The sequence below is a fragment of the Aquarana catesbeiana genome, linkage group LG11, assembly GCF_042186555.1.
Source record: "Aquarana catesbeiana isolate 2022-GZ linkage group LG11, ASM4218655v1, whole genome shotgun sequence".
In the NCBI taxonomy this organism is placed as follows: Eukaryota; Metazoa; Chordata; class Amphibia; order Anura; family Ranidae; genus Aquarana; species Aquarana catesbeiana.
Window position 1 is genome coordinate 40,041,821 of NC_133334.1, and position 20,231 is coordinate 40,062,051.

Consider the following 20,231-nt stretch of genomic DNA (forward strand, 5'->3'; position numbering starts at 1 on the left):
TATAAAAAAAAAAAAATACAAAGGCCAACAACTTATTGGCTTCTAAAGCCTATGCCACTTTAGTACACCCTTTCTCAACCTCATTAACAAGGACAAACCCTTAAAATATCTTTCAAGCCTCAAAAGGAGCCCATTATTATTTGTTATATCTAAAGCTTACTGTACATTGGTGTGATGGCGATTAGGAAGAATGCGCCTTACAAAGGTCAATGGGAAACATTCCTCATTATAGAAAGCTTAAAAACACCATTGGTGTCAGTGGTCAATTTTTTGAGAGGCAGAAATTGCTAATTGTGCAAGGAATTCCTAACATCCCCTGAAGGAACTCTAGGGTTCCGATGAACCCTGGTTTAAAATGGCTGCCTTAGTATATCCAGTGACTGGCGACAATTTGCCCACAACACGGTCACTAGAAAGGGTAGAGGAACTACTAGACTGTTTTTAGTTTTGCTGCCCCTGTTCAGTGGGGAGATTTTCTTTCACTTGAGGTCTTGGAGTCACAACAGGAAATTTTCCCAAAGTGAACATAAAGAAAGCAACAAGACAACTTAGCGGTTATCTGGAGATTTGGTAAGCACCAGAACTTCGAAGTGCTTTAATGCAGGCTTGGAGTGGTGATATCTCTATGTGTCTCCATAGAGTTAGCGTCCTAACCAGGATACAAACCGGGATCCTTAGTGCCTCTAGGCAGAAGTGCTAAGCCATCCTTGCTGCTTCCATTACATTCGCTGGCCAGATACGACCAGGCTGCTCCACTAACTTACCAGGAAAGTAGGAAGTCACGCACCAATGAGGTCAGATCACACCCAACTCCATCCTTGCTGCTTCCATTACATTCGCTGGCCAGATACGACCAGGATGCTCCACTAAATTACCAGGGAAGTAGGAAGGCATGCACCGATGAGGTCAGATCAAACCCAACTTTAATTAAAGCCAGGCAAAGCACACTGCAATGACTTCCATATGTTCCTACTATCTGCATGGAATTTGCACATTCTCTCGGTGTTTGTATGGGTTTTCTCCGGGTACTCCGGTTTCCTCCCATACCACAAAGACATTCTGGTTAATTGGCTCCTGTCCAAACCCTAGTTGGTGTATGTATGCTTAGGAGATAGGGACTTTAGATTGTAAGTTCCTTGAGGGCAGGGACTAATAAGCAATGTATGGTATGTAATGTGCAAATTTTTGGTGTTACATAAATAAATTATATCTCTCACATCCTGTTCTAGTATTGGAATAATTTCTCACTTTCTATCCTGGTGGCAATGGTACCCACAACAAATAGAGAGGGTCTCCACAGTAGGGGTAATTATATATGTATATATATATATATATATATATATATATATATATATATATATATATATATATATATATATATATATATATATATATACACACACACACACACACACACACACACACGCATACACATGCATACACATACTTTAAGAATGATTTGTAAATCAGCCCCAGAATTACCTCCATGATGTCACTGGTTGCACAAGGATTGGCCGAAGACAATTTAAAAATTGAAGCTTCAACTACACACAATGACTAAACCACACACAATGGCTTCACCACTAATCCACATACAATGGGTTGGACAAATGTAGCCTAGAATGACAGTGCTCACTCTTTCTACCGATGGTCTCGAAAGATACTCTATACCAGGGATATGCAATTAGAGGACCTCCAGCTGTTGCAGAACTACAAGTCCCATGAGGCATAGCAAGACTTTGACAGCCACAAGCATGACACCCAGAGGCAGAGCATGATGGGACTTGTAGTTTTGCAACAGCTGGGAGGTCCGCTAATTGCATATCCCTGCTCTATACTATCACAATATATTAAATTCCTCCAAAGTTTACAATATTAGCAGGAGGTCAGTACAAATGTTAATAAGATTTCAGTTGAGACTTTTCTAGTTCAGTTTAGAAAATAAAAGCAAGCCTCTAACATTTCTGCCAGTGTGCCAACACCTATCGGGTAAGTCTCCCCCACCTCCCACTGTGGCTCGCCCGGGCTCTCCCGTCCCACCGGGAGGCCCAAACGCGACCAGCCGCCACGTCTGCCGGCTGGCTGGAGACCCAAACAAAGAAGCAATCGGCTTTGATCGGGTCTCGGAATCTAGTAACCCTGAAGCAATGTCATGGCATCACTTCCGGATTACTGAAGCCTTAAAAAGTCACCAAATTTTAAAAAGATTACAGTATTCAAAACAGCCAAACTTGACGTTTTGAATGCTTTTAAGTGCAAAGGAGGGATTTAGGGTCTTATAGACCCCGGATCCCTCCATAAAGAGTACCTGTCACTGCCTGTTATTGTCACAAGGGATGTTAATATTCCTTATGACAGCAATAAAAGTGATCAAAAAATATAAATTTAAAGGGACAGTGTAAAAAAATAAAAATAAAATAATAAGAAAAAAAAAGAAAAAAATTTAAAGCGCCCCATCCCTTTGTGCTCGCGCGCAGAAGCGACCGCATACATAAGTCGTGTCTGCAAATGTAAACAGTGTTCAAACCACACATGTGAGGTATCACTGCGAACGTCTGAGCGAGAGCAAGAAATCTAGCACAAGACCTCCTGTGTAACTCTGAACAGGTAACCTGTAGACATTTTTTAAGCGTCACCTATGAAGATTTTTAAGTACCGTAGTTTGTCGCTATTCCACAAGTGTGCGCAGTTTTAAAGCATGACATGTTAGATATCTATTTACTTGGCATAATGTTATCTTTCACATTATACAAAAAAATTGGGCTAACTGTACTGCAAAAAATTGCATTTGAAAGACCGCTGCGCAAATAAAATGTGACATAAAATATTGCAACGATTGCCATTTTATTCTCTTGGGTCTCTGCTAGAAAAAAAAAGAAAAAGAAATTATATATATATATATATATATATATATATATATATTTATATTATAAAAAATGTTTGGGGGTTCTAAGTAATCTTCTAGCAAAAAATACATATTTTAACTTGTAAGCAACAAGTGTCAGAAAAAGGCTTAGGCATGAAGGTGTTAATTTCATAGCAGGAATTCATACCTCATGTTGCTCATTAAAGTAAATGAAGCAGCAGTGTGCATTAGCGGTTAAAGGATGAGTTCACCTTAAAGTGGTAGTCCGGCGACCAATCTTTTTTTTTTTTTTTTTTTAAGGTCATTGAGACACTTTGCTAGCCCCAAAATAATACTCACAGTTTGGGTGTAATATTTCCGCCTCTGTCTGTTTTCGTACTGAAGAATAACTTAAAAAATGTGATGCTGGCTGTTTCCATCTTGCTTGTGGGCATGTGAAGCCCACAAGCATTGATTTCCTGGATGCGGTGAATGCTGTTCATTCACAACTTGTTCACACACATGATCATTGTTCCCGCACTGAATCTTGGGAAGCCTGACACTAAGCTCCCAGTAGACAGTGCGGCGCCGGGGAAAGGCAATAAACACGCCTACTCCCATGGGAGGAGAGACAGGAGGTGCCACAATAAAGTACAATATAAAAGTAATTACAGCGATAAAAAAAATTTTCATGTGACATTTGAACATCTATGCAATTAACTGAAGGAGGTAAGATTAAGTTAAAAATTTGAGTGGAACCCCGCTTTAACAAAAAATGAATAAATGCACATTTATTTTGTAGTTAAAAAAAATGCATTTATTTTTTATCTTTTTGTTAGGTGGCGGTAAAGCATTCTACTCACAATCAGCAAATTGTGGGTGTAATGCTATGGTCCCATGTAGTGGTCTGCCCATACCTCCGGTACAGGCATGCAGTTACTAAATGACAGGAAGCTCAAGGAACTACCAAGAGCTCTGAACAGCGCACTGGTAGTACAGCAAGCCAACAGCCGCAAAGGCTGTAGGTACTTGTAGTTCTTCGATTCGCAGGGATCTCTTTGAATTTTGATAGTGAGTGCGGGGAGAAGATCCCCAGCTCACTGTCACAAGGAAGGGGGTCTGATGCTGAACTTGTTACACCCTAAATATGGATTTAACATGTAACAAAAAGGTGTCCAAAAAGGTGAACTTATCCTTTAAAGTAGGTGGTGAGGAGGCCTCCCTCTAGCAATGAGGTGTCCACAAGTTCCCTTGATGAACGCGGACATCTTCGCCCACCCCCCTTCTTGGTTTGGGGTCTTCGGGCACCTTGATTGGTCAAACTGTGATGACTTCGGACGCAAGTTCATTCATCCCGGCACATGCCAGGTTTGTACACTGAGCTGCGCATGCAACCAAAAAGGTAGATATCCTTTATTGCAGAAAAGATCTAGCTCGTCTCTTCTGCAATATAAAGCCTGCCCATTCACACATTTCTAGGTAAATTTCTACTTTAAAAGCAGAACTCCAGGCATCAAAAGTAGTCATTTCCCCTCAGTCGCCTCCCATACCCCTGGACAACCTACACACTTTTTTTTTTTAGGAATGTAATGTAGCGATCCCATGACTGCTCCAGTCCAATTCCTCTCCTTCCTTTGGCATGGTGCTGGGTAGGACACAGACTACAAGTCCCAGAGGTCTGTGCTGTTCAAACGGCTGTGGGTGTGGCCTTTGTGCTGTTTGGCCAATAATAAAGACTACACTGAGGGGTAATACGACTTTAACCAGTTCCTGCCTGGCCTTTAGTACAATGACAGCGGGGTGGGACCACTCTAGTTCCATGTGGACATCATATGAAGTCTTCCCCAGAACGGGCATTGCTACAACACGATCTGTCACCCACGTTGTCCGCCGGACAGTGTGGGTGGCAGATAAGTGTACCGGCTCGCTGCTGGTACCATGTGATCGTTGTGACCAATCACAGCAGATCACATGACAACTGTACACAAGGGATGGCTTCCATTCATTGTGTACTATTGTGCTGACCTCTACGATTGGTCACAGTGATCAAATGGTACACAGACAGGGCCAATCACAGCCCATCTGTACTATGTGATTAGTTGTGGCCAATCACAGCCAATCACAATAGTAAAACACTGAATGGATCAAATTCATTCAGTAAAAATGGTTGTTTATAACACTGATATTCACTGGTATAAGCAATTATAGTGTACAAAAAAAAACAAAAAAAAACCTCTCTAGAGTAGTACCGTGTTACTATGGTAACACTGTGTTGCTCTGGTCACAGTATACAAAAACAAAATCAAATAAAAAAAAATATATTAAAAAAAAATGAATTAACATTTTTTTTGCGGTCACCAGTCAATGTCCCTGATCACCTTCACACCAGTCCTATAAGGACGCTGTACTACGGTGTCAGGATGTAAAAAAATTCAAAATCAAAAATTATGAAAAAAAAAAAACGAATTTCTTTTAATTTCTTAATTTCCCCAAAAATTGTAACAAAAAAATATAACTCACCATGCCTCTTACTAAATACATTGGGCTCTCTACTTTCCAAAAAAAGGGGTCATTTGGGGGGTATTTGTACTATTCTGGCATTTTTGGGCCTCAAGAAAGGAGATTGGCCGTCAGGACTGATCGATTTTCAGATATTTACCATAGGTTTGTGGACTCTATAACTTTTCTACAAATGAAAAAATATACACTGATTTTGGTTATTTTCACCAAAAAGAAATGTAGCGGAACAAATTTTGGTTGGGATGCACCGATACCCTTTATTTTTTCATGGTGAGTACGAGTACCGACGCTTTGCCGATACAAAATGAATGGGCGCAAATTGCACTGCAAGGAATTGCATGCAATTTGAACAGGAATGTGGTGCAATTCCCGTCCAAATCGCATGTGTTTTCCCACACCACTCCTGTGTGAACCCAGGTTTGTCATAGAACTTTCAGCCTGGGTTTACACAGGAACAGTGCGGGAAACCACATGCGATTCGGACAGCAATCGCACTGCATTCCTGTTCAAATTGCATGCGATCCTTTGCAGTGTGATTTGAGCCCATCATTGTTGAATGGGTGCAAATCGCACCACACAGTTATCGGCATCGGGAGCATTTTCACAAGTGCTCATGAAAATACTCGGTACCGGTATTGGTGCATCCCTACATTTTGGCCTACATTTATGAAGAATGATTATTTATTTGCAAAATTTTATAACAGAAACAAAGAAAGTGCATTTTTTTTCCCCAAAAAAAAGTTTGGTCTTTTTTCCTTTGTTTAGTAAAAAATAAAAAAGCCCAGCGGGGATTAAATACCACCAAAAGAGAGCTCTATTTGTGTGACAACAATGATAAAACAATTTGGGTACAGTGTAGCATGACCGCGCAACTGTCATTCAAAGAGTGACAGAGCTGAAAATTGGTCTGGGCAGGACGGGGGCGGGGGGGTGTAAAAATGCCCGGTATTGAAGTGGGTTAATTTATAAAATATTTTCTCTTTTTTTTTTTTTTTAGCTTTATTTATTTGGATCTCTCAACTTGTTAGAGAAGAAGAGGTTTATAGATCGAATATGGTAACCAGCAAAATTTGAAGGACGGAGTAGAAGCACAAAACGCCCTTTAAACAGAACTCATAAAATGCAATACAAATATGTTCCTAGTAGAAAATGCCATAAACATGCACCATATATGGTGAATCCTGAGGAGTAGAAGGAGTGAGCACTGTACTTAGCCATACAATGAGGTGTGTGACATCCACATTTACCTGTGAGCAGAGAAGACGGTCTCCTGACTTTCCCACCTAGTCTGACCCAAGCATAAAGAGAACGAGAGGAGAGAAAGAACCAGTTATACTAATGATAACAATGCGTTATGTGTACACCAACGTTTCCCCCAAATAAAGCATATCTAAACCCAACAACATAAAAAAATCATTGTATTACAGCTTTCCGGTCTGTAAATGTGGTACCTGCATTCGTTTTCTTTTTTAGGCTTTTTTCCTTTATTTTCACCCAGTGATCCTTCCTATAGGACACTTCCATGGGTGACCACGCTCACTTTCTGGAGTGTATTTAACCCCTTGCTACTGCCGCTGGCTCTTTAGCCACTTTGTTACGGCCGTACGCATGTTTGCGGCCTCTCTGCGGGTGGACTTTAAAGCGGAGTTGCAATTAAAAAAATTAAAAATTAACAGTCAGCAGCTACAAATACTGCAGCTGCTGACTTTTAATAAATCGGACACTTGCCTGTCCCAGGGTCCAGCGATGCGAGGGAAGGAAGCCCCGCTCTTCTCCCCTTCTCTCTGTGGCGCTGGCATTGTCACGGTGTCACTGCGCATGCGCGAGCCGCGCTGCGACTGGCCTGGGCAATCATCTGGGACCTGTGACGTGTCCCAGATGATTGCCGAGAGGGAGGGGGGGAGAGGTGATCTTCCTTCCGGCGCCATGGGTGCGCCAGGAGGAAGTGGGAGCTGCCCCCCAAAAAAATGACATGCCAAATGTGGCATGTCAGGGGGTCACCTTCCCTTAAAGCGGAAGTTCCATTTTTGGGTGGAACTTCACTTTAAAGCGGAGTTCCACCCAAAAGTGGAACTTCCACTTATCTGATTCCTGTACCTGTTTATCTGCAGTCTTTTCTTCTCTACAGCCATTTGTAGTGCAGAATTTATACAGCTTGTCTGAGCTTCTAGCAAGCAGGGGGCGGGGAGCTGAAGTTACACGCAGAGCTCAGTGAGAGATGATTGGAGGGATCAGACACACCCCCTTCACACAGCACACAGGAACAGAGCTGAAGCTGTCAATCAGCTGGAGCTTCACCCCCCGTCACCATTTTTCTCTTGGTGTCAGGAAAACCCTTCAGAAGTGACTCATGCTGATAGCAGAGAAACGAGGCAGCAGACAGAAATGACACTTGACACAGCTTCCAGATTTTATTGCCAAAGCTTAACCACTTCAGCAGCCCTGGAAGGATTTACCCCCTCAATGACCAGACCATTTTTTTTGCGATACGGCACTGCGTCGCTTTAACTGACAATTGCGCGGTCATTTCACGTTGTACACAAACAAAATTAACGTCTTTTTTCCCCCCACAAATAGAGCTTTCTTTTGATGGTATGTGATCACCTCTGCGGTTTTTATTTTTATTTTTTCTATAAACAAAAAAAAAAAAACTATTTATTTTTTACTTTCTGCTATAATACATATTAAAAAAAAATAAATGAAAAATGTATTCATCAGTTTAGGCCAATATATATTCTGCTACATATTTTCGGTAATAAATAAATAAATAAATAAATCGCCATAAGCGTATATTGATTAGTTTGAGCAAAAGATTTCGCATTTACAAAATAGGGGGAAAATTTAGGGACTTTTTTGTTTTTGTTTTTTTGTTTTGTTTTTACCAGTAGTGGCGGCGATCTGCGTTTTTTTTTTTTTTTTTTGCGGGGCTGTGATATTGCGGCGGACAAATCTGACCCTAAGTGACACTTTTTGGTGACCAGTGACCCCAATACAGTGATCAGTGCTATAAAAATGCACTGATCACTGTATAAATGGCACTGGCAAGGAAGGGGTTAACACTAGGGGGTGATCAAGGGGTTAAGTGTTCCCTAGGGAGGCGTTTCTAACTGTATGGGGGATAGAACTGACTGGGAGAAGAGATCGCTGCTACTGATCACTAGGAACAGCTGACCCCCCCCCCCCCCCCCCCCGGAGGCATCTTCATGCACCTTGCCCCTCCCTGCCCCATTTGGATGCTCATGTGTACACAACAGACAGACCTGATCACATTATTCCTATATAAACAGCGTTGGGTGTTGGTTTGGCATATAGATGAATTCCAATCTTCCAGCAGACTCTGCTCCAGGGGGTGTACACTCCTTACCTAAAATGCCATCTAAACCCAGACTTTACCCTCCCCCATCCCTGCTCTGGTCCAGCTGATGCATCTCAGATCAAGGCGACGTCTCGGCATGGAGAACAGAATCGGGAAGTGTTGTCTGCCTTCTCCTATCACAGCCTCACATGTTTCAAACAGGACTTAAGAGAGAATTGATACAAAGCAGATTAGAGGAGCCTTGCCAACCAGGCCCGGGCACATCCGGAACATCCAAGAGAGAGCCACAGATGTGCCAGTGGGGGTGCCACATAAAACATATTTACTCTGAGCAAGATTTCACTCCAAAGCTCGCGGAAAAATAAAAGAAGCCGCAGTTCTTGTTTTGGCCAGCAGAGGCAGCAGAGTCCAGAAAGACTGACATGCACATTTCATGGGGGAGACGTTTAAACAGAATCACCATTTACCTAAAAAGGTGACAGATCACAAAATTTAGGAACCACTTCTGGCGATCAAGGACTTTTATAGAAGAAGAAGAAAAACCTTTTTGTTCTGGGTTTTTGCTGGTACAATATATGATTTTATATATATATATTTATTATGATTTAAGGTACTTATATAGCGCCATCAATTTACGCAGCGCTTTACATATACATTGTACTTTCACATCGGTCCCTACCCTCAAGGAGCTTACAATCTATGGTCCCTAATGCCGGCCATACACGGTTCGAATTTCAAAAGAATTTTCTTACGAAAATCGTATCAAAGAATTTTTGTACGAATTTCGCACCATTAGTGGGCTGCAACAACGGGCGTATTTCGTGCAGCAATCAAATTTGAGGAATCGGACATGTTGGAAATTTTTTGAAAAACGAACGATTTTCTAATCAATGATGGGAGAATCGTGCGAGAAATGTAATAAGAAAAGAAAATTTACGGAGAGAAAAGAAGATTCCCGCCCACGAAAATTCTTTTCTGTAGCAACATGGGGTGAAATTGAAGGCTTGGTCGGCCGAATTTCGAAAATCAATGGTGGCATCATCGGATCACAAAAAAAACGAACTTTATGATTTTGAAAAGAAAATTAGTTCGAAATTCGACCATGTATGGCCTGCTTAACTCACATTCATATACTAGGGCCAATTTAGATAGAAGCCAATTAACCTACCAGCATGTCTTTGAAGTGTGGGAGGAAACCCACGCAGGCACAGGGAGAAAATGCGAACTCCGGGCAGGTAATGTCGTGGTTACACATATACACACACACAGTATCTCACAAAAGTAAACAAACCCCACACATTTTTGTAAATATTTTATTATATCTTTTCATGTGACAACACTGAAGAAATTACACTTTGCTACAATGTAAAGTAGTGAGTGTACAGCTTGTATAACAGTGTAAATTTGCTGCCCCCTCAAAATAACTCAACACACAGCCATTAATGTCTAAACCGCTGGCAACAAAAGTGGGTACACCCTTAAGTGAAAATGTCCAAATTGGGCCCAATTAGCCATTTTCCCTCCCCGGTGTCATGTGACTCGTTAGTGTTACAAGGTCTCAGGTGTGAATGGGGAGCAGGTGTGTTAAATTTGATGTTATCGCTCTCACTCTCTCATACTGGTCACTGGAAGTTCAATATGGCACCTCATGGCAAAGAACTCTCTGAGGACCTGAAAAAAAGAATTGTTGCTCTACATAAAGATGGCCTAGGCTATAAGAAGATTGCCAAGACCCTGAAACTGAGCTGCAGCACGGTGGCCATGACCATACAGCGGTTTAACAGGACAGGTTCCACTCAGAACAGGCCTCACCATGGTCGACCAAAGAAGCTGAGTGCACGTGTTCAGCGTCATATCCAAAGGTTGTCTTTGGGAAATAGATGTATGAGTGCTGCCAGCATTGCTGCAGAGGTTGAAGTGGTGGGGGGTCAGCCTGTCAGTGCTCAGACCATACGCCGCACACTGCATCAAATTGGTCTGCATGGCTGTTGTCTCAGAAGGAAGCCTCTTCTAAATAAGATGCACAAGAAAGCTCACAGTTTGTTGAAGACAAGCAGACTAAGGACATGGATTACTAGAACCATGTCCTGTGGTCCGATGAGACCAAGATAAACTTATTTGGTTCAGATGGTGTCAAGATGACCACTGCCTTGCTAAAAAAGTTGAGGGTAAAGGTGATGGACTGGTCAAGAATGTCTCCAGAACTAAACCCTATTGAGCACCTGTGGGACATCCTCAAACAGAAGGTGGAGGAGCGCAAGGTCTCTAACATCCACCAGCTCCGTGATGTCATCATGGAGGAGTGGAAGAGGACTCCAGTGGTAACCTGTGAAGCTCTGGTGACCTCCATGCCCAAGAGGGTTAGGGCAGTGCTGGAAAATAATGGTGGCCACACAAAATATTGACACTTTGGGCCCAATCTTGATATTTTCACTTAGGGGTGTACTCACTTTTGTTGCCAGCGATTTAGACATTAATGGCTGTGTGTTGAGTTATTTTGAGGGGACAGCAAATTTACACTGTTATACAAGCTGTACACTCACTACTTTACATTGTAGCAAAGTGTCATTTCTTCAGTGTTGTCACATGAAAAGATTGAATAAAATATTTACAAAAATGTGAGGGGTGTACTCACTTTTGTGAGATACTGTATATACACACACTGTATTTATTACTATTAAAGCCCAACCACAGCACTACCTGCCCGGAGTTTGCATGTTCTCCCTGCGCGGGTTTCCTGCCACACCCCAAGGACATGCTGGTAGGTTAGGTTAGGGCCACTAGTATGTCTATTTATAATTATGAGTTAGGGACATTAGATTGTAAGCTCCTTGACGGCAGGGACAGGTGCGAATGTACAATATATATGCAAAGCGCTGCAGAAATTGATGGCGCTATACAAGTCCCTGTAATGAATAATCTAAAAATGAATTGTATCTTGTTATTAAATCTGACCTCCGGCCTTCCCTTCAGTCTTGCACGGTTGTACCGGATCCTCTCCTTTACTGAAATGGCTTACTCTGATTTCACTGCACACCGTGAGCATCTCACAATGTGCAACAGAAGCTGCAGCAAGTCAGATAGAGCCCCACCCCCCTATTTCCTGGCTGGAGGACATCTACCAAAACCCTTTCCTTCCCAGCCTGACTGTCCCTGGCCGGCTCCCTTTTACTCATTGGATTTCAGACTCAATCATGGAAGCTCAGCATCACATGCCAGAATTACCTAAGGCAGTTTGCATACAAATGCCTAGGAACTCCACCAATTATGATCCTCCTGCATTGCATAGAGAAGCAGAGAGTCCCAGCGATGACATCACTTGAGACATCACCGGGAGCTGCTGGTGGCTTCCAACAGCACTTAGTGGGGCACCAGGAATCCCACCCTTAAGGAAATGGTTTTCCTGACACCGTGGATCTTGAACAGCATACAGAAAGGTGGTGGGACAGGAAATGGCAGGATCTTTTTTTTTTTTTTTTTTTTTTTTTTTTTTTAACAGGACACCAGTCTTTGCTAAATTTTAATTTTGAGGTGGGATCACTTTAAAATAAACATGCGCTCGCCCATAGAAGGGAATAGCAAAATGTCAATAACTGCCCCACCAGCCAGGTCTACTTACCTTCCTTTTGCTCCTCTGTTGCGCTATTCAGCTATCATCCCAAAGTGAAGAAAGGAAGCTGTGTGTAAGCATAGAGTCATTATTTGGGGACTACACAAGGCTGTGGACTTCATATCTGCCCCCCCCCCCATGTACTGGGTGACCCAGTGGCTCTAAAGGCAGAAGGGTTTTTACTTTAATGCATTCTCTCCAGTAAAGTGATAAAGTCCTGTTTTTTTTTTTTTGTTTAAAAATAACAAATATTTTATATATACCTGCTCTGTGCAGCGGTTTTGCACAGAAAAGCTCCAGTTCCTTCCCGGAGCTCCTGGCCCTTCCCTCCTGCCGAGTGTCCCCACAGCAAGCAGTGTGCTATGGGGGTATCCGAGCCGCTGCTGTGTGTTCATTTAGACATGGAGCTGTGGCTCGGCCCCGCCCCCCTCTCTCCCCTCATTGGCTCACTGACTTTGAATGACAGCAGTGGGAACCAATGGTGCTCATATGGAGGCAGAGTCCCCGACAGATGAAGCTCTTGTGCAACATTCCTGGATCAAGATGGGGCTCACGTATTAGGGGGGATGATGTACACAGAAGGTTATCTGAATGCATAGAATGATTTCAAAATAAAAAAAAAACTTCTGCTTTTAGAACCACTTTAAAAAGGTAACAAAAACCTTCTGTGTTCAGCAACACCATAACCCCCCTCAGCCCCCTTACCTTATATAGTACTTACCTGAGCCTGATCTTGATCCAGAGTTGTGCCCAAGAGCAGCGACTCTCTGTCCTCGTGGCCATGGAGGCAGCAGCAGGAACGATTGGCTCTCACTGCTGTCAATCACAGCTTGTGAGGAGAGAGCAGGGTGCAGGGCAAAGCCACGCTGTGTGTGTCAATGGACACACAGAGCCTGACTTTGGATCCACCCCACACAACTGTCCCCATAGCAAGCAGCTTGCAATGGGGTCACTCAGAAGGCAAAAAGAGTCAGGAGCGCCAGCGGGGGACCACAGTAGAGGAGGATTGGAGCTGCAAAACGATTGCACAGAGCAGGTGCGACATGTTCGTTATTTAAAGCGCTAGTAAACCACTGTGTGTTTTCTTTTTGGAACCTGCAAGGTAAAGCCATAATGTGCTAGTATGCATTACTGACAAGACTAACATCTTCACCTGTCTTACTTTCAGGGCCGCGATGACGGCTGTGTGAGTGTCCGGAACCGCGATGACGTCAATCCCGCGCATGCATGTGGGGGCCGCCATTAATGGCACAGGACTCTAAAGGAACAGGCTGGGTGGCCGTTACTTCAGAGTGCATGCGCCGGTGATGTAACCAGCAGTGTGTACAATACATATCTCCTAAATAGTGCAATTTTTAGGAGATATTTACAGTACCTATAGGCCAGTGATGGCGAACCTTGGCACCCCAGATGTTTTGGAACTACACTTCCCATGATGCTCAACCACACTGCAGAGTGCATGAGCATCATGGGAAATGTAGTTCCAAAACATCTGGGGTGCCAAGGTTCGCCATCACTGCTATAGTCTATCCTTATTATAGGCTTACCTATAGGTACAAATTACGCATGGGAGTTTACTCCCACTTTAAAGCAGACCTTCATCCTCTTCCATTACTTACCTCCATTCCACCCCTCCTTCCATCCTCTGAATGTAATGCACTTTTTTTTTTTTTTCACCTTTTTTAAATATGCCCGGCCCTGCCTCCCCATGAATGCCAGTCGCCTTAGGCAAATGACGCGCACACTGCCCGCTTTGCCTTCCAGGATATGCACGTCACATATCCCATCAGGCATAGCCTTCCGTTCAAAAAAAGAAATGGGGGCAGGCCTATTGGCACATAATCGGGAGGCCCGCCTGCTGAACCAGGAAGAGCCGGTGGGCCTTTCAATGACGTCAGAAAGAACATGGCAGCAAGGGGTAAAGCTGAGGGCAGGCATGAGAGGATTTCAGCGTGACATTGCATGACCCACTGAATGGGTATCTGAAATCTGCAGATACCACCTTAGGGTAAGGGGGGTGAAATAAAAAAAAAAAAAAATATGGGAGTGTGGGTGCAGATCCTCGTAAAAAAAAAAAAAAATAAAAAAATTTATATATATATATATATATATATATATATATATATATATATATATATATATATATATATATATATATATATATATATATAAATAATTTTTTTTTTTAATATATATTTAGATTTATTTATTTCCCTTTACAATCACTTTAAAATCTCAAACAATATGTCAGCCCCGCCTGAGTTTTCTTTACTACAGAACAACCCCCCCCCCCCCCCCAATTTATGTTAAAAGGATAGGAAGAGAGGGCAGTATTTGAAGACCAAAGATTAAGAGCAGCCTATGATGGCACCTTTGATTGATACATTACAGTAATTTAGCATTGTCACCCTAGGACAGGAAATGCATTACTGGCAGGATCGCCAAGTGAAAACACAAACATACAAAAAAATCAAATGCAGGAACCACATCAGAGGAATGATAAGCTGCATGATATTAAACGGTTGCTCTTGAGTTCAGAATAGGCTTTAAAAAGGTGAACCTAATAACCTGTTGTTGAGTTTTGCATATGAAGGTGGACAAGTGGAGAGAGAGGGGTCAGCTTCACTGTATGTATACTGAAGAATACATGAGGAAGGGATCATGTGATCAGAGAACGAAGAACAAAGAAATGGAAGAAAGCGTGACTTACGACATTCCTCTTCATCGCTGCCATCAAAGCAGTCAGTCAGCCCGTCACACTCCCATCCGCCTGGTATGCACACCCCATCGTTACACATGAAGTTCCCTGGGATGTTACATTCTGTGGTCTGGTTATTCCCAGGTAACAGCTGACCATCTGCAAGAAAAAAAACACAGCAAGTGAGATCGATACAACACAATTTTAAAATGCATCCAATGAATTCCAACCCAAAAAAACAAAAAAAAATAATATAATGGAGCTAACCAGTCCTTAGACATGAAGGCTGCATTTGTTTTTTTTTTATTTCCTTTATTTTCACCTGGTGATCCTGCCAATCACACACTTTGGGGTCGATTTATTGAAACTGGAGAGTGTAAAGTCAGGTGCAGCTGTACATGGTAGCCAATCAGCTTCTAACTTCAGCTTGTTCAATAAAGCTTTGACGATAAAACCTGTTAGCTGATTGGTTTCTATGCAGAGCTGCACCAGATTTTGCACTTTCAGTTTTAGTAAATCAACCCTGGGCTAGGGTGACAAACGCTCACTCAACCTACTGTATCAATGAAGGAGCATCATTTTCACCCATGGAAAGGACTTCAGAACACTTCCCCTCTGCTCATCAACTTTACTGCTTGCCAGCCATATAACATATATATACAAAGGTGGCTCTGCTGCGTGGGATCACATAACTAGGTATGCTCGCCGCCGGTGACCCGCTCCCACTGTGATTATGCACAGCAGGAGATGATCTGTGGGTACTGCGGAGTCAATGTCTGCCGGCACCCGCCAATCATTAGGCAGAGAGCCAGAACGGTGATCACCGTCCAATGTAAACAAGGCAGATCGCCATTCTGTCAGCAGGGAAGGCATTGATTCTGTGATCCAGAGGTGATCAAATACCACCAAAAGAAAGCTCTATTTGTGGGAAAAAAAAGACAAAGACATACACGGTGTTCCTTAAAGGAAATATGAGACACCATAGTGCGGATCATACACAAATTTTAATAATTCGATCTTGGCAGTGAAATCCAATATGTGAAAGACCACAATACCATTTATACCATAGTCATACATGTGCCAGCCTTGGGTGCCCCAAATGTATTTACTCTGAGGAACACAGATGTTTGGGCAGGAGAGACAAATATTATACAACTATCTCCTCGCTCTAGCATTAAGTGGTAGGATGACTTTCCTTAATGGAGATAAGAGACACCATAGTGCGGAACATACAGGAATATCAATAATTAGATCTTGGCAGTGGAATCCAATATGTATAAAACCACAATACTATTGATACCAGGGCTAGGTATCGCCAAGAGAGCCACCCATGTGCCTGTGTTGGGGGCAACAAATGTATTTAGTCTGAGGAACACAGAAGCTTGGGCAGGAGAGACAAAAATACTTTACTCTCATCTCCCACTAGGCAGTACATGGTAGGAGGACTTTCCTTAACAGAGATATGAGACACCATAGTGAGGAACGTAGGCAAATTTCAATACTTAGATCTTGGCAGTGAAATTCAATATGTACAAAGCCACACTATCATTGATACCATGGTGAATATGGTACTGTGGTGGAACATACATGATTCTCAATAATTAGATCTTGGCAGCGGAATCGTGTGTTTTGGGTGCACCAAATGTATTTACTCTGAGGAACACAGAAGCTTGGGCAGGAAAGACAAATACTTTACTCCCATCTCCTCCCACCAAGCAGTATGTTGTAGGATGACTTTCCTTAATGGAGATATGACACCAGAGTACGGAACATATATACATTTCAATAATTAGAGAGGCATCCCAGAGAGTGTCATACATGTGCCAGCCTTGGGTGCCCCAAAATGTATTTACTCTGAAGAACACAGATGTTTGGGCAGGAGAGACAAATATTATACAACCATCTCCTCTCTCTAGTAAGTGGTAGGATGACTTTCCTTAATGGAGAGATAGGAGACAGCATAGTGCGGAACATACAGGAATATCAATAATTAGATCTCGGCAGTGGAAACCAATATGTACAAAACCACAATACTATTGATATCAGGCCTAGGCATTTCCGAGAGAGCCACACGTGTGCCAGTGTTGGGCGCACCAAATGTATTTACTCTTTGGAACACAGAAGCTTAGGCAGCAAAGACAAACACTCTACTCCCATCCTCCTCCCACCAGGCAGTACGTGGTAGGATGACTTTCCTTAACAGAGAGAGGAGACACCAGAGTGCAGAACATACAGGAATTTCCATAATTAGATCTTAGCAGTGAAAGCCAAAATGTATAAAACCACAATACCATTGGTATCAGGCCTGGGCTTCTCCAAGAGAGCCACATGTGCCAGCGTTGGGTGCACCTCAAATATATTTACTCTGAGGAACACTGGAGCTTGGGCAGGAGAGACAAATACTCTACTCACATTTCCTCCCACCAGGCAGAACGCGTCAGTCTGACTTTCCTTAATGGAGAAATGAGACACCAGAATGCCGAACATACGGGAATTTCAATAATTAGATCTTGGCAGTAGAATCCAAAGTCACACAGAGATTCAGCCGCTATAACCCAACCAAAATCCCTTTAAGTATTTTTTTCATTATGTAACAGATTGCAAACAAAATTTGTCTGATTGGGCGAACATATAAAACGATACAGTGACAAGCAGAATTATCGAAATACAAGCAAAATATAGCTCTGACCTCAGTAACCGTTGGCAAATGATCTAAAAAAAAAAACACATAATTATTCCACTTTATCTGTCCACTTTTCATTACTAACAACCCGTAATAGCTGAAACTATTCAACGTGACATCCAACAAAAACAGGCTATTACAGAACCCAGAACCTCTTTAATCTTCGCTTCATTAGCAACGATATTCTTTCGCCTGGCCAGGCACAATACAGAAGCGCAGCTGGAGGTCAAATGCACTAAACTCCCAAATTGCAGGTGAATTATTGATAAAGTCTATCCAGAAACAAGAGCTGTGCCTCGTACCCCCGGGACCCGATGGAGAGGATTTCAAAGGTCACCCAGACACAAGCATTCCTGGCGCTCATCTCAAGTGAAAGAAGAACACAGAAAACGATGCTTTGTAGACTTTCAAACCGTTATTTCAAAAAGGGAAACTTTGTTTCCGTACTGTTTTTTTTCTCAAAGAGATTTTCCTTTCTATAAAGATTTGATGAAAATGTTGTATGAGCAATATGAAAATACTCAAGATTGTCTTTGGCTTCCAATTGTACAATTTAAAACCTGCATGCAAGGTCTTCTCGTTGTGTGCTGGAAGGAGGCGCTGAATGCAGAGTAGCAGTTGGGGCCAGATGTTAGAGCGCAGAGCATTTCAACGCCTGGAAATGTATCTTAAAGTTGAATTCCCATGCATGGCGATTTTTACATAGTTACATTGGCCCAGCTTGGACCATTGGAACTATTCTGCACAATAGTACATAGAAGAAAGATATTACACTGCAGACTCCAATCCCGAGGCTACCGCTAATGACAGGATAGTTGTGAGCCACTAGAACAGTCTTTGTATCAGCTACAAAGAAAGGGGAACTACCATATTGAAATCTTCAGAACTGTTTATTTAATCCAGCGGTCCCCAAACTGTGGCCCGAGGGTCGGATGCAGCCCTTTGCTTGCTTTTATCTGGCCCTTGGGGCACTATTTCATTCCCTGACATCAACAAAGGGGCACAGTTCCTCCCAATGACACCAATGATGAGGCATAATTCTTCCTTTTGAACACCAATGATGTGGCACAAATCCTTTTAGCGATACCAAGGATGGGACACAATTCCTACCAATGGTGGGGCACAGTTCCTCCCAATGACACCAACAATGTAGCCCAATGATACCAATGATTGGGCACAATTCTTCCCATTGATACCAAGGATGGGGCACAATTCCTACCAATGACACCCATGATGGGGCACAATTCCTACCAATGACACCCATGATGGGGCACAATTCCTACCAATGACACCCATGATGGGGCACAATTCCTACCAATGACACCCATGATGGGGCACAATTCCTACCAATGACACCCATGATGGGGCACAATTCCTACCAATGACACCCATGATGGGGCACAATTCCTACCAATGACACCCATGATGGGGCACAATTCCTACCAATGACACCCATGATGGGGCACAATTCCTACCAATAACACCAACAATGGGGCACAATTCCTACAAAATACACAAACAATGGGGCACATTTTCTCTCACTGACAGTAAAGATGGGGTCCAATGAAACCAATGATGGGGCACAGTTCCTACCAAAGACAACAATGGGGCACAGTTCCTACCAAAGACAACAATGGGGCACAGTTCCTACCAAAGACAACAATGGGGCACATTTCCTTTCACCGACACCCAAAAATGGGGCATTGTTTACTCCAACTGATGCCGAGACATTTTCTGCTCCCGATAGCTACAGTCACAGGGGGGGTTTAATGTGCTAGGGTGTAACTTTAATTTTTACAATTAATGTTTTTTTACATCACATAGGGGACAAAAAGTCCCCTATGTGATAATTTTTTCTGGTGACAAATCCCCCTTAGTGAGATTTTCACGGTCTAAAAGACCATGCATGTCTCCCCTGTGCTCTACTGAATGTAATGCAATGCACATCATACTGCATTACATTCTTTCCCGTCCTTGATGGCTGGGGAAACTGTCCCCGGGAACTCACAAGTGACGTCACGCATCACTTCAGAGTCAGCAACAAGAAGGGGAGGGCAGCGGACGTCCACTCTCCTTCCTCCCCTCTACATGGTGGTGACCACTATGCCAGTCCCAGTGCCGCAGATGGGCAAGCAGAGCTCGGAATACATAGCGGGAGGGCGAGTGGACTGTGTGGAGCATTCGTGCGGTAGACCAGGCGCCAGGATGCAATTTTTTGCCACCATTGCTACCTGGTGCCTGGGGTTTGTTGAGCCCTGCCATAATGTATTGCATTTTACAGAAAATGACAACGCTGCGGATTGATGAAAAGGAAAGGTCGCTTTTAATAACATTCAATAACGCCATTACACTATATTATATTTTGCCATTTTTTCACATGAAAGTGGAGTTACCCTTTAAGTTGAATGCCTGAGTGGCTTCTGATACAGGAGTACAAGCTGACCAGTGACACAGCCCTGTGTACGCATATTCAGCATCCATATAGGACAAGCTTACCAGGAGAAGACTGGAATCCTAGAGAGATCAGAACCGTCTATATGGGAAGTAAAACATTTGCGT

General features: G+C 42.9%; 1 protein-coding gene across 2 annotated transcripts in view; it reads right to left on the bottom strand.

Moving 5' to 3' along the window:
* The window catches only part of LDLRAD3 (low density lipoprotein receptor class A domain containing 3), a 218,656-nt gene that overhangs the window by 155,477 nt on the left and 42,948 nt on the right, over nucleotides 1–20,231 (bottom strand). Inside the window, exons 1-2 of one of the 2 annotated variants that reach the window (XM_073604191.1) lie at nucleotides 15,002–15,140; nucleotides 6,613–6,653 (exon numbers count right to left, since the gene is read on the bottom strand). In XM_073604191.1, the coding sequence (XP_073460292.1) occupies nucleotides 6,613–6,653; nucleotides 15,002–15,006 (46 nt within the window). In that variant the 5' untranslated portion in view covers nucleotides 15,007–15,140. Of the gene's footprint in view, nucleotides 1–6,612; nucleotides 6,654–15,001; nucleotides 15,149–20,231 lie in introns of those variants that run through there. The other variant, XM_073604192.1, reaches the window with a different exon arrangement.